This window comes from Sminthopsis crassicaudata, chromosome 4 (assembly GCF_048593235.1).
Source record: "Sminthopsis crassicaudata isolate SCR6 chromosome 4, ASM4859323v1, whole genome shotgun sequence".
NCBI lineage: Eukaryota > Metazoa > Chordata > Mammalia > Dasyuromorphia > Dasyuridae > Sminthopsis > Sminthopsis crassicaudata.
The window spans coordinates 450405480-450418992 of record NC_133620.1 but is presented as its reverse complement, the minus strand read 5'-3'; the positions used below and the strand labels follow the sequence as shown (position 1 = coordinate 450418992).

General features: G+C 44.1%; 1 protein-coding gene across 2 annotated transcripts in view; it reads right to left on the bottom strand.

Moving 5' to 3' along the window:
* The window catches only part of KSR1 (kinase suppressor of ras 1), a 213717-nt gene extending 200458 nt beyond the window's left edge, over positions 1–13259 (bottom strand). The window contains exon 1 of one of the 2 annotated variants that reach the window (XM_074263662.1): positions 12401–13259. In XM_074263662.1, coding sequence (XP_074119763.1) covers positions 12401–12640 — 240 coding nt within the window. In that variant the 5' untranslated portion in view covers positions 12641–13259. The remainder of the gene's footprint in view (positions 1–12400) is intronic. The other variant, XM_074263663.1, reaches the window with a different exon arrangement.
* Positions 13260–13513: the final 254 nt, after the last annotated feature.

Genomic DNA, 13513 nt, shown 5'->3' with positions numbered 1-13513 from the left:
CAATAAGATAGCTAAAAACTTTTCTTCTTCGTGGAAAAGTGGTTCAGAGCCCTTTGCTGAAGACTCCAATAACAACTCTAATATTCTGGGACACTGACCCCTTTGAATATAACAATTTGGGGAGAGAGGGGGAGAAAACAACATCCGCTGAGTTATAGAATTCTAGAATAAATAAAACCAGGCCAGCTGCCATCTGAAACCACCCACTCCAATCTAGCACTATCCCAGGCTCCTTCCATGAAGGAGCAATGAATTCCTTGGGTCTTGTTCATTGTGTCCCTAAATAGGGGCCCAGGGGTACAGCCTAGGCCAGAATAGGTTCCCTCAGCTCCCCCACTCCTTCCTCCAATCCTTGAAATTTCTATTTTGTCTCATATGTAGGCATTCTCAGGAAGGAAAAACAAAAAACAAACAAAAAAACAAAAAACAGAAGTAGTTTAGCAGCTATCAATAAACAGTCTTATCTGGATGGTTTTTAGGAGACAGACAAGGCTATGTGGGTTTGTCCCTTTAAAAAAAAAAAAGGCAGGGGTGTCAGCTGAAAAGATGCCCTTGACTGTGCCAGGCTTTTTAGGGCCCAGAAGCCAAGCATAGGGTAGGAATATATCTGCAGTGGGGAGCTGGGACCAATCGCTGAGACCTGCACTGACCACAGAAAGACCACCAAGCAACCTGTGGCCTCCTGGAGCATACAGCATGTGAAAGCGTTGGGGTATATATGTGAGATATACTATGGAGTCAACTACAGAGAGAAGATAGTTAAATTCACGGGACTTCTAAATGAGACTACGATCAGGTCAAATATGTCTGGAAAAGTTCCCTTTACAGGACTCTGTAAAAGGGGACTAAGATTTTCAGACTTTTCAGGACCATGAGATTTAACTATCATCTCTCCCTATCCATCTAGCTGCTCCTCCTTTCTTTTTACAGATGAGGAAGCTGCAATATATCCTCCATCATCCAAATTAAAGATAGCCAGAATTTGAACCCCGATCCAAAGTTCTTTCCATTCCAGCACCAGGCTACCTCTTCAAAGATCTAGAAAACAAGCTGTGAGCCTCCTTTGCTCATTGCCTCTCTACTTTCTCACCTCCCACTCAATTCTTCATTCTTTGCAATCTGGTTTCCATCCCCATCCTTCCATTGAATCTGCTCTCTCCCTCACCAATGAGCTCTCCACTTCAAGATCCCAATGGTCTTTAAAAAAGAGGAAAAAAAAAACAAAACCCATGTATCCTTCTAGAGCCTTCTCCTTCCATGTCTCTTAGTGTCCTCCTTGTTATACCTAACTAACTCCCCTATGGATCTAGCCTGCCACTCCATGGTGTACTCCCACCTCACAGAATATTCCCTTTTTCTCCTCGTTAATTGTGAGTTCCACTAGGGAACTTGCCTTTTCCCTTGTTTACTGTTAAAACCTCTTTCCTTGTTAAATATATGCTCTTCCAAATCTATTTCATATTTACCATTGCCGGTGTTTATTTTCTCTCTTCAATTTGCTCTTCTCATAAATGAAAGTACCTTTTGCAAAAAAGAAAGCATTGTGAATTCTTCGCACGCGCATGGAGGCTTGTGCTTCACTAGAACAAGGAATTGCTACCCCAAACTCATCAATTATCAGGTGGAGCTGGCATCTAGCCCAGCCTGCACCAGTACCTATAATAGTAACTATTTCTTTGTAATAAGGACAGAAAGCAATTTGCCCAGCTGGAAGGTAAGATAGCAGCAGAGTGACCTGAACCCATGTGGAGAATGAGACTCCTGACACATGGCTCCAGAGGAATAAGCCCCAGCCTGGGCTCCAGAGACCCCTGGATGCTCATCTCTTACATGGAGTCTTGATTGATCATAAAGGATGCACCTCCCCCTTCAATAATGTCTCCCACTCTTCCCTTAAAAAGAATGACTATTTACTGAATATTTAATTTCATATTCAAGAATCAGTCTGGTAGAAGAGATCAAGGCCTGTCCTCAGAGCCACAAAGATCTGAATTCAGGTCCAGCCTCTGACATGTGTAACCCCCTGGGCAAGCTTCTTCTTTTTTTTTTTTTAATTAATTTTATAATTATAACATTTTTTTTTTTGACAGTACATATGCATAGGTACTGGGCAAGCTTCTTAACCTCCCAATGCTAAGTGACTGTAAGTCAGAAATTCTCACCAGTTTTTTTTATCCTTCTGGCAGTCTGGCAGAACCTGCAGGCCCCTATTCAAAATCATGTTTGTTTGTTTTTTTAAATCAGTAAATATATCTTATTTTATGAATATATTTAATAATAATAGCAAATTAAATATAATCAATTAATATTAACATATTTTATTTTAAATATATATGTAATATTAGTAAGGATGTCAATTATACTGAAATATAGTTAGCAAAATATTAAAAAAAAAAGTTCACAGATTCCAGGTTAAAAAATCTCTGCTTAAGATTGAATGTGGCACCCAGAGAAAGAACACTGGGAACTGAGTGTGGACCACAACATAACATTTCCATTCTTTCTGTTATTGTTTGCTTGCATTTTTGTTCTCCTCAGGTTTTTTTTAACCTTCTTTCTAAATCTGATTTTTCTTGTGCAGCAAGATAACTGTATAACTATGTGTATATATATTGTATTTAACATATACTTTAACATATTTAACATGTATGGGACTGCCTGCCATATGGGTGGGGCAGGGAAAAAAGGAGGGGAAAAGTTGGAACAGAAGTTTTTGTAAGGGTCAACGTTGAAAAATTACCCATGGGTATGTTCTGTCAATAAAAAGCTATTAAAAAAAAAAAAAAAAGATTGCATGTGGCAGCGAGCTGCCAACCTGCACTGGCAGAGTGAGCTTGCTCAGCAAGGAGTTCCCTATATCAAGACTAGTGAAAGCACAGATCCAGGCTGTATCTCATTCTATTCACTCATGTATATATTGTTTCTGCAGCACAACAGAAATTTCTTGTTTTGCTTATGTCTTTGTACATAATAGGTGATTAATAAAAACCAGACTAAATTGGATTGAAATCCTGATTCTACTCTTTACTGCCTGTAGCAATTTAAACAAGTCATTTCTCTTTTCTCAGTTTCCCCTTTTATAAAATGACATCTTCAAGATCAGGGTCTAGAAATGGTCCCAGATCAGGAGTGATTTCCATGTTTCGGGTCAAGATTTCTCCAATTGCTAATCCTACAGGCAGATTCTAGTTCAAAGGTTTTCCCTCTTATTCTGGAAAGACCCAAGTAAATGAATGAAAGAAAGAAATGTAGTCTTCAAGTACCGACATAAGTCACGGCCACTGTCTGGCACTGCACTGACTAGGTCTGTTCCTACAGGTTTCCACACACCTTGGAAATACCTGGCAAGTTCTGTGCCAGGGAATGCTCCAGCTGGGCCCACTTCTGATAGTCTGACATGATCAGACAAACCGAAGGCTAAATGAAGAAGGCTTGAAAGAGGAAACAGGGAAGTCAAAGTCCCATAAACCCTCTGAAGATAGGGAAATTGTCTCCTGAATTAGCTCCCCTGTCCTGAGGGAACAAGGACCAGGGGGCTTTGGTGCATTTTTAAACACTGTCTCTCTATCTAGGAAGCCGATTATACCTGCAGACAGACATCCTAGGTTCAGGTCCTGACCCTGCCAGTTCCTAGAGGTAGGGGTACCTTGGGAAAGTCAGAAAATTGGAATGATTGAAAAGGGAGCTGGGATGGGGCTGGGGAATGGCCATCTAGTCCAACCTGATAATGACCAAGTTGTTCTTCAGGCTCTGCTGGAAAGTCTCTAATGAGAATGCTCCACATACAAACAGCTCTAAGTGAGAGAAGCCCTTTCCCCCCAAACATTGAGCCTCAATCTCCCTCTTCTGCTTTCGTTTATTGCGCTCTGGATATCACACAGCTGATAGTGATACAGTGGACAGAGCAAGGGTTGCAGAAGGCCTTTGGGTTCAAGTCCTTTCTGGCATGTGTGACCCGGGACTAGAATTTCATGTGATAATTGGGACTTCTCTGTGGATCCTAGTTTCCTAACGATATTGAACTCCGAGTTTTCCATTTAGGAATAATTGTCTTGTAAGCCTCATCCTGGGTGACACAAACACTTGAAGACAATTCTTGTCTCCCCATCCTAGATACATACTCTCCAGCTTTTCAATGTCTACCTTGAGATATGGTTGGATTAAGAATACAACTGAACCAATGGCTCCCAAAATTGTATTTTCTACCTTCATTGCTTTCAAACAGTGCCCAGCCCTGTCAGAGAACAGAAGCAGCATGTCCTTGCTCAGAATTCTATTTCATGAAATGGTTCCAGTTTTCTCATCTATGAAATGGGAGACTAACATATGTCAACTTCTGGGCTGCTAAACCCACAAAAATGAAAACAATATGATTTTTATGTGTGCTGGCTTCCCTGTAGAAAGTTCTCGGATCACAAGAGTTTTGTGGCGTGGTGGCTATAATCAGGTCTAGAGTAGCAGTTCCAAGTATGACACCCTCTGAAATAGCTCCTCCTCACTTTAAGAAAATTAGTTATTTAGGGAAAGAGAGATGAGGTCAGCCTTGACCACTAGTCAGCACATTCCAAATTTACCCTCCCTAAGAACCAAGAAGATGATGTAGTCAAATGAATGCTGACCTTGAAGCAAATAGGGCCCAAGTCCAGAACCCTGCCAAAGGCCTCCAGGATACATACAGGAAGAGAAGAACCTTTGATCTACATCCATACTCCTCTATCACTACAAAGAACTTGGGGAGGGGAATTTCCTCAACTTTCCTACAAGGCCAACTGTCCATATGGCAATGAATTAGTGTAGGGCTCAGTTTGAATCCTGCCTCAGACATCTAGCTATGACACTCTGGACAAACCCTGAACCTCTCTAGATTTTTTATATATGTATATGTATGTATGCATGCATGTGCATATGTATATAGTTATATATTATGCATGTGTGTGTGCACACATATATATATTTACACACACACATATATATATATGTATATATATATATGAAAAATGGAGATAGTAGCACTTTCCAAACTAAGTTTTTGTAATTCAAATATAATAATATCCGTAAAACACTTTACATATGATAAGGGGGAAGGGGAAGCTAGATGGCACATGGATAGAGCACCAGCCCTGGACACAGGGAATGTGACAAAGGGATGATAACAGATTTTATATAAACTATTTTACTTTATATACATACATATACGGAGCAGCTAGGTAGTGCAGTGGATAGAGCACCAGCCCTGAAGTTGTGAGGACTCTGGGCAAATCATTTAGCCCCAATTGCCTTAGTGGGAAATATATATATATATATATATATATATATGTATATATATATATATATATATATATATATATATATATATATATATGTATATATATATATATATATATATATATATATATATATATATATATATATATATATATATATATATATATATATACATATACACACACACACATACATATAGATCAATAGTATGATGGATGGATGGATGGTAGACACTTGAAAGTTTTCAATGCACTTTCCTCAGAAGAAACTGATAGGATTTTAGCCAAGTATTGACTTAGATGCACATATGGTACCATCTTGTCTGACCCCATCTTTTTTACAGATGAGGAAACTGAAGTACAAGAAGATTAAGGGACCCACAGGTTATAGACTGTAGTTACAAGGAATCTCAGAGGCCATCTTGTCCAATTACCCCATTTTAGACAAAAGAAAACTAAGTTCCAGGGAGATCTAATGACTTATCCAATCCCTAGCTCCCCTAATCCCAAATCCACTATCTCTAAAATAACATTGCTCTCATTAGTTATTGCTCTAATGTCAAACATTTCTGTGAACACTTTTTCATCTTTTCTCAGAATCTTTGACCTGAAAGGGATGACGAGTGATTTATCCCTTGAAACACTTTCATCTTCCAGACTAAAAAACTGGGACCCAGAAAGGGGGGAAAGTTTGTTAATAGTACAGACAAGATTCAGTAATTCAATCTAATAAACATTTATTAAATGCCTACAGTGTGCCAGACAAAAAACAATACCTGCCCTCAAGGAGCTTACTATCTAATGGGGCTGAAGCTATATGCAAATCAATATATACAAAGCAAGTTGTAGATAAGATAAATGGGAAGTAATTAGAGGAGGGAAGGGCCTAGAATTAAGGAGGGATGAGGAAGGCTTTCTGGAGCAGGAGGAGTTTCAGTTGGGACTTAAGGGAAGAAGGTCACAGAATTCAGGGTCACCAATCCTGACTTTGCCGGAACCTTGGGGAAGGAGCTTAGAATCTAATACCAGAAAACTTAAATGATATTTGCCACCCTGCTGCTTTACTGGTTTTGCAATATAGCACGACTTCATCTCTGTGGGCTTGAATATATACATCTGAAGAATGGGAATTCCACAATCAAGTCTCTTTCTATAACTGTCAGTTACTAATTAGATTTCTCATTGTTAATTGAGACCAGAAGCGTGATTTCACTGATTGAACTTCCTTCCTACCACTCCTTATGGGCACCTGCTTTCCAAAAAGTCTGAGAAAATTGCCCAAAGTCACAGTCACTTAAGGTCATTTGAACATAACTCCCAATCACACCTCCTCCGTACTGCCTTTCTATTACCATTAGGAGAATAATAACAGCAGCTTTTGTTTATACGCAAAACATCTTTACAAAGAATTTCATGGATATTCTAATATCTGGCACCAGCCTGGTTAAATGGAGGAAAGTTTGTCTGCAGGAGGAAGGCCACCAACTAGGACCTTTCTTCAATCCCAGAATCCCATGATAGGTGGCCAAGTGAAGTAGTAACAGTGGATTAATGCCTGGGGACAAAACACCCACCCGGATAAAATCAGCAGCCCTCAAAGGCTTTTTAGTTCAAAGATAATCACAGTGCTGCTATCTACCTCAGGGGGCTGCCAAGGGGATCAAGAGAAAATGTACTTTAGATGCAAATGAAAGCTGCTATTATCTTTCTTCAAAATAACTGACTTTAAGGTTTGCAAAGCATATAGATATATTTGTAACATATATATGTCAAGTTATCATATATCATAATATATCAGGTTACATTATATATATATATATACATATATATATACACACATATATATATCAGGTTATGTATAATCTATACACATTTGTTTTTTGTGTGTGTATATATATAAGTATATATACATGTATACACATATGTATCTATATATATATGTGTATACATATATACGTATATACACATACAATAGATTTATACATATATATATGAACACATTATAGATGCAAAACTACTTGAACAGCCCTTGATATGCTCCAGCTATTATATGATTTTATAGAGGAGGGAAACAGAGGCATAAAAAGGCCACATAATCAGTTGTGATGTCATCCTTCTTGTAAGAAGCTAAAGTCAGGTCTCCTTGACAGCAAGACCCATGTTCTGGCTACCAAAAAAAAAAGCCTTATTTCAGAGAAGTTTACAGAATGGAATACACACACACACACACACACACACACACACACACACACAATGGGACTCCACTAAAAATTCCTCTATGTTCTTTTTCTATGTATTGATAAAAGGAATTTCCAATCAGGATTGAGGAACTGATGTAATGTTATAATATAATCATATATAATAATACAAAGTTTTTAAAAAGACTTTTAAAAAGATACTCTGTATTGTACTGCATTGCACTGTATTGATAATAAGTTACAATCTATGTCAGACACAGTTACAATTACTATCTTTTTGATCCTCACAACAACCAGTTGGAGATAGATACTATTTATACTATCCAACTGAAAGGAAAATAAGGCTAAGTGATTTGTCCAGGGTCACACAGCATGTGGGGCCAGATTTGAACTCCCATTCTTCCTGATTCCAGGCTCAGTGTCATATCATATAACCTTGCATTGGTGTAAATAGACACACATATCTCTATTTACCAGACCTGGGTTTTTATCAGAATTAAGAACTCCAGGAAAGGAAACTTCCTCTACAGATGTAGCTGAGCATTTGCTTCCTCTACAATTTAGCATCTTAGAGAATTATTGGGATGACTGTGTCTATGTGTGTTTGGGAGAAAGAGAAAGAGACAGAGAGATAGAGACAGAGATAGGGAAGAATGAGAGAAAAAAAGAGACAAAGAGGAAGAGACAGAGATACAGACGGAGAGACAAAGAGGAAACGAGAGAAAAGAAGAGAGAGACAAAGAGGAAATGAGAGAAAAGAAGAGACAGAAAAAGAAAAGGCAGGGAAAGGGAAAGAAAGAGAGTAAGAGAGAATGAGAGACAGAGATAAAGGAAAATTAAAAAGAGGGAGAGAGGGAAAGAGAGAAAAACAGAGAGAGACAAACAGGAGGGAGGGAGAGAAGGAGGGGAAGGGAGAGAATGAGAGGTGGGACTTGACCTTCCCCCTATTCAGGACTTCCAGAGTCTACAGCTGGCTCTCAAACTAACTCAATGGACAGAAGATTGATAGTAAATTTAGAGATACACTTATATGTACATATGAAGTGGTGACATTTAGCCAACATTTGTATAGTAGCATTAAAATCTACAAAGCACTTTACATATATTATCTCATTAATTTCTGAAAACATCCTAATTAAGTAGGTGCTATCTCTACTTTACACATGGGAAAACCAATGTCAGTAAAGTTAAGAGTCTTATCCACGATCACACAGCTTATAAACATCTGGAGCAGGCTATGAATTTAGGTCTTTCTGTCCCCTAGATCCCAAGACCTTTGCACAGCCCACCAAACCTGGGAGGTATAGCAGAGGCATTTCATCCACTCTCCCTTCTCCCTCCCCCCAACACTTCCTTTCCCTCATCCCAACATAAATATTTTAAGGATTCTGTGTTTCTCTTTTATTACACAAGATAAGCCTTTTGACCAAACCTGGCTTTAAGAACCTCAGGCCCAATGTTGTAAGAAGTTTATCCAGAGACAACAGTTGCCTGGTATTCAGGAGAAATCTACAGATCTGGGAGAAAAAAAAAAAAAAAAAAAAAAAAACAACCAGCTGGGCCATTTCTGAAGTCACTATGTTGTTCTGCCACCTTGATGGCATTATTACTCTGAGAGAGAAAGAGAGAAAGAGAGAGAAGGAAGGAAGGGAGGAAGGAAGGAAAGGAGGAAGGGAGGAAGGAAGGAAAGGAGGAAGAAAGGAAGGATAAATAGATGTGTGGATGCTTAGATAGGTGGATAGACAGAAAGATGGATAGATAAAAGATGGAAAGATAGATATATGATTGGACAGATAGCCGGTAGATAGACAAAGAGAGAAAAAGAGTTGGATAGATAGATGGAAAGATTTTTTAAAAGCATCTTTATACTGTGAAAGTGCTGCAGAAAGGCAGGGCTTGCTCCCAAAGGGGCACCTCTTCTTCCTCACTCTCTCATCTCTACCAAAAGGCCCCTCTTGTGAGAGTCACAGCACCTGGTGTAAGGGGACACTTGCATCTTCTCTTTCTGACCTGAAAATTAAAAAAAGTCTCTTCTTTTAGGGACAAGGGAAGGAATCTGGATCCACTCATGAGAGAGGACAAAGAACTGAGTATTTCCCCCTCATTACCATTGCAAATCTCTTGGATCCCTGGGGTGCTTCGAGCTGTTTTGGACAAATCCCTATCCAAATGAAATACCCACAAACACAGAGGGGAGGTCACCAGACCATCCAGGGCACTGACCCAACAGTCTCTGGTCTGGGGCTGTGGATGACCCACACAAGGGCAAAAAAAAAAAAGGAGGGGGGAGAGGAACAAACAGAAATTGTAACTACTCGTTTCTATAGACCCTGAAGCTTGACAAAGTGCTCACAACAACTCAAATAAGAAGAGAACAGCAGAGATTATTTGTTAAGTATAGAAGTCATTACCCCCTTTTTTCCACAGATAAAAGCAAGTTGCCCAGCCAAAACGGCCTCCTGGTTATCCTCCATCCCTGCACCTTTGCACTGGCCCTTTCCTCAAGGATACAGAGAAAGAAGTTTAATGGAGGTGAAAAAGAACTTGATTTAAAATCAGAGAAGCCATTTATTTCTGTCATTAAAGCTCATGTTCATCTCCAAAACAGGGGAGCAGAGAAGGAGAAGAACAAAATATCCCCTAAGGTCTGTTCCAGCTTAAAACGTATGGTCATAGGTGTCTGGGACAAAATTTGAACACAGGCCCCCTACTTCACAATTAAAAACTGTGACTTTTGCAGGGGTAAGAGGAACGATCCCTTGGTCCCTTGGATTTTTTCCCACCATGTTACTTAGGAGAATGAGAGCCTCTTTGGCCTCTATCTCCAGGCCTCAGAATTTAGTGGTCCTGCCATGGTCTCGTGCTACCTCCAAGAGCCAGACTAACTGTTTAAACCTCCTTGGATCTAAGCAGCGGTCAAGAGCAGCAGGGCGCCGTCTAAGAGCTGGCCAGGGAGCTCTTTCTTTCTGCTGGACAACACAGAGCGACCACAGGGCCAGCCTTCCTGCTGTAATGAACCAATACAACCCCCTCATCTTGCCACTCAACTGCATCGGACCAACACATTCAAGCATCTCTTTCCAGAAACAAGATTCTCTCCCCACAAAGGACACTTGAAAACAGTCATGTCAAAAAAAAAAAAAAAAAAAAGGTGGGGGGAGGGAGGGAGGAGCAGAGGAGGATCAGCTATTATAGGGAAGAAAAAAGTTCAAATGGAAGGCCCCAGCCGCCACTACTAGGGTGCCCGTGACCTTTACAGAAATAGATTTCTATGGTAAGAGGGGAGAAGCCTGTACCCTGAGGAAGGGAGGGGGGTCACTTGGATAAGAAGGTGGTTTTTTTTGGTGGCTGTTTAATACTGAGAAAGGGAAGACCCATCCTCTTTAAAATGTTCTCTGACTAGTTCTGTATCAACTAATTGACCGATAATTAAGGAACAACAAGAACCACAATTTTGGAGTGGATGTTTTGGGCAGGAAAGAGGGAAAAAAGCTTCCGTCCAAATGACCTTACCTCTGACAAATGACCCTTGCCCAAACCCGGAGACCATTCCCAGTTAAGGACCACACAGCTAAAAACTTAGAAAGTCTCCGGACAAAAGCTCTGTCTGGAAAGGAGGAACTGATATTCACCCCCATTGTGTGGGGGGGAAGGCGAGGAGAGGGGGAAGGGAAGGGAAGGACCCTCTGAACCTAACTACCTTCTTACATTGTTCTTCCAACCCCAATTAAGCCTCCACTTCCCTTGGAGAGTTTGAAAGGAGATGTCATTTAAAAAACACACACACAGAGCAGCTTTCTCCCCTCCCCCAGCACCAGTACTCCTCCAATGGCGATTATTTCCCACAAAAATGCCATATTCCTGAGTATAATCTGTTATAAGCCAAAGTCCATTTTTTGGAGGAAGTCAGAACAGAAGGTGGGTAATTGTTTTGATTCGCTTAATACCATGGTAACCCAATGGCAGGCAACAAATGACTGAAGGAGAGAAACGCCGATTCAGCAAAAAAAAAAAAAAAAAAAAAAAAAAAAAATTAAGCCTGATGCACAGCGAGCAGCTGGCGGAGAGATGCTGCAGGGACCGTGGATGTAGCGGGCACCGAGCAAGAAAGAACGGGCCGGGGAGGAGGACGAGGAGGAGGAGGAGGAGGAGGGGAGACTTCATTAAGCACACCCTGGCAGGCCGGGCTAGGGAGTGTCCGCAAAGGAACACGGAATAGTTACGGGCTGTGACAAAAGAAGAAATGCCTAAGGCCTAAAAATGGGAACGGCCCGGGAGCGAGGGTCGGGAGTCTGTGTGGGAGGGGCGGTGCGGAAAGCTAAAAGTGGTCATCTGACCTCTTCCCCCCAAGTCCCTGAAAAGGGGAAGGAGCTCGTGCCTCTAGAAGGAGAAATTAGTCCCGCAGCGCGAGGCTGTCTCCTCCTCCCCCTGCCCTCCCCGCAGCCCCGGCCCTCCCCGCAGCCCCTGCCCTCCCCGCTCCTGCAGTCCGCACTCCGAGGAAAGGATCGCTCGGGCTAGTTCAGAGACGGGCAGCTGCCAATCAGCAGCAGGGAAAGAAGGGATCCGGGGCGTGCAGATCTAGGGAGACAGCGACACCAGAGAAAGAGAGAAACGGAGCGCTGGGTTCGGGACTCCAAACTCCCCCCCCCCCAGCCCCCGGGCTTTCATTTTTGCTTTTGCATCCCCACAGGCTGGCACATAGTAGGCCCTTCATAAATAGCTGCTTGCAGGATTTGCATCAGCACCAGAAAGCAACTTAGCGCTGCAAAGTTAGGGGGTGGGTAGCGGGGGGAGGGGGGGAGATGGCACCGGATCCAAAGCCCGCCTCTGTCCGCTCTCATCCTCTCCTGCCCCTGCCCCGGCGGGCCGGACAGCAGGCTGGGGGAGGGACCGAGGGGAGAGAACCCCCGCCCCCCCTAACCTCGCCCGGCTCCGTACCTCCAGGGTCCGGATCTCCTGCTGGGTGAGGTCGTTGGACACGGCGCACTTGGTGCGCAGCCCCCGCAGGCTGCTGATGGAGATGTCGATGAGCTTCTGGAGCTGCCCGCACTGCTGGAGAGCCCGGCTGGCCGCGGCCCCGGTGCCGGCTGCCCCCACATCTGCCGCGGCTGCCGCGCCCCCTCCGCTCTCCTTTTTCTCCCCCATCGCCGCCGTCGCTCGGAGCGCCGCTCTATCCATGCCTCGGCATCGGGACCCGGGGGGTTGGGGCGCGCGGGCGAAGCGGGAGGAGCCCCGAGCCGGAGCCCGGCCACCCGGGCTGGCGGGGAGCCACAGACGGCCGGAGCGCGCGGCGCTGCTGGGCTCCCTGCAGCACTCGTCTGCTGCTGCTGCTGCTGCTGCTCCGGCTCCGGCTCCGGCTCCGGCTCTAGCTCCCGATTCAGCTCCAGCTGCTGCTCTTGCTCCGGCTCCGGCTCCGGCTCTGGCTCCTGCTCCAGCTCCGGCTCCTGCTCCAGCTCCTGCTCCTGATATTGCTCCTGCTCCAGCTCCAGCTCCAGCTCCTGCTCCTGCTCTTGTTCCTGCGGCTCCGCCGCCTCGGAGCCCGACGCAAAGCTAGCGCTCGGCGCCGCCGCGCCTCCGACGGCTGTCTCTAGGGCTCCGCTCTCAGGCTCTCCAGAGTAGCTGCCGAGACCGGCGGGGACCCGCGGGGGATGCCGGGACTTGTAGTCCTAGCCGCGCACCTGCCGCTCGAGCCGGCAGTGAGCAGCACGACCGCTCTCTGACTGCCCCAGCGGCGCGCGCTCTAAGCCCCGGCCCCCCGCTGCGACCGGCTCACACCTCTGCGGGGCGCGGCCCAGCGTAGCGCGCGGCTGTCTTCTGGAGCACCACCCCTCCCCCTCCTTTCTCGGGGGCGGAGCCTGCTCTTCCCAGGCCCCGCCCCCTATTCTTCCCAAGCTCCGCCCCCTGTGCGAGGCAGCTGGGAGCCTCGGGACAGAGCCGGGCGGGAGAGAAGGGGCCGCGGGGCTTACCCTTCCGGAGCGCGCGTCTGGGCCGCAAGATCCGCCGGGTGTCTGTCAATTCAGCATTTATCATTAAAGTGACGGGCACCGGGCT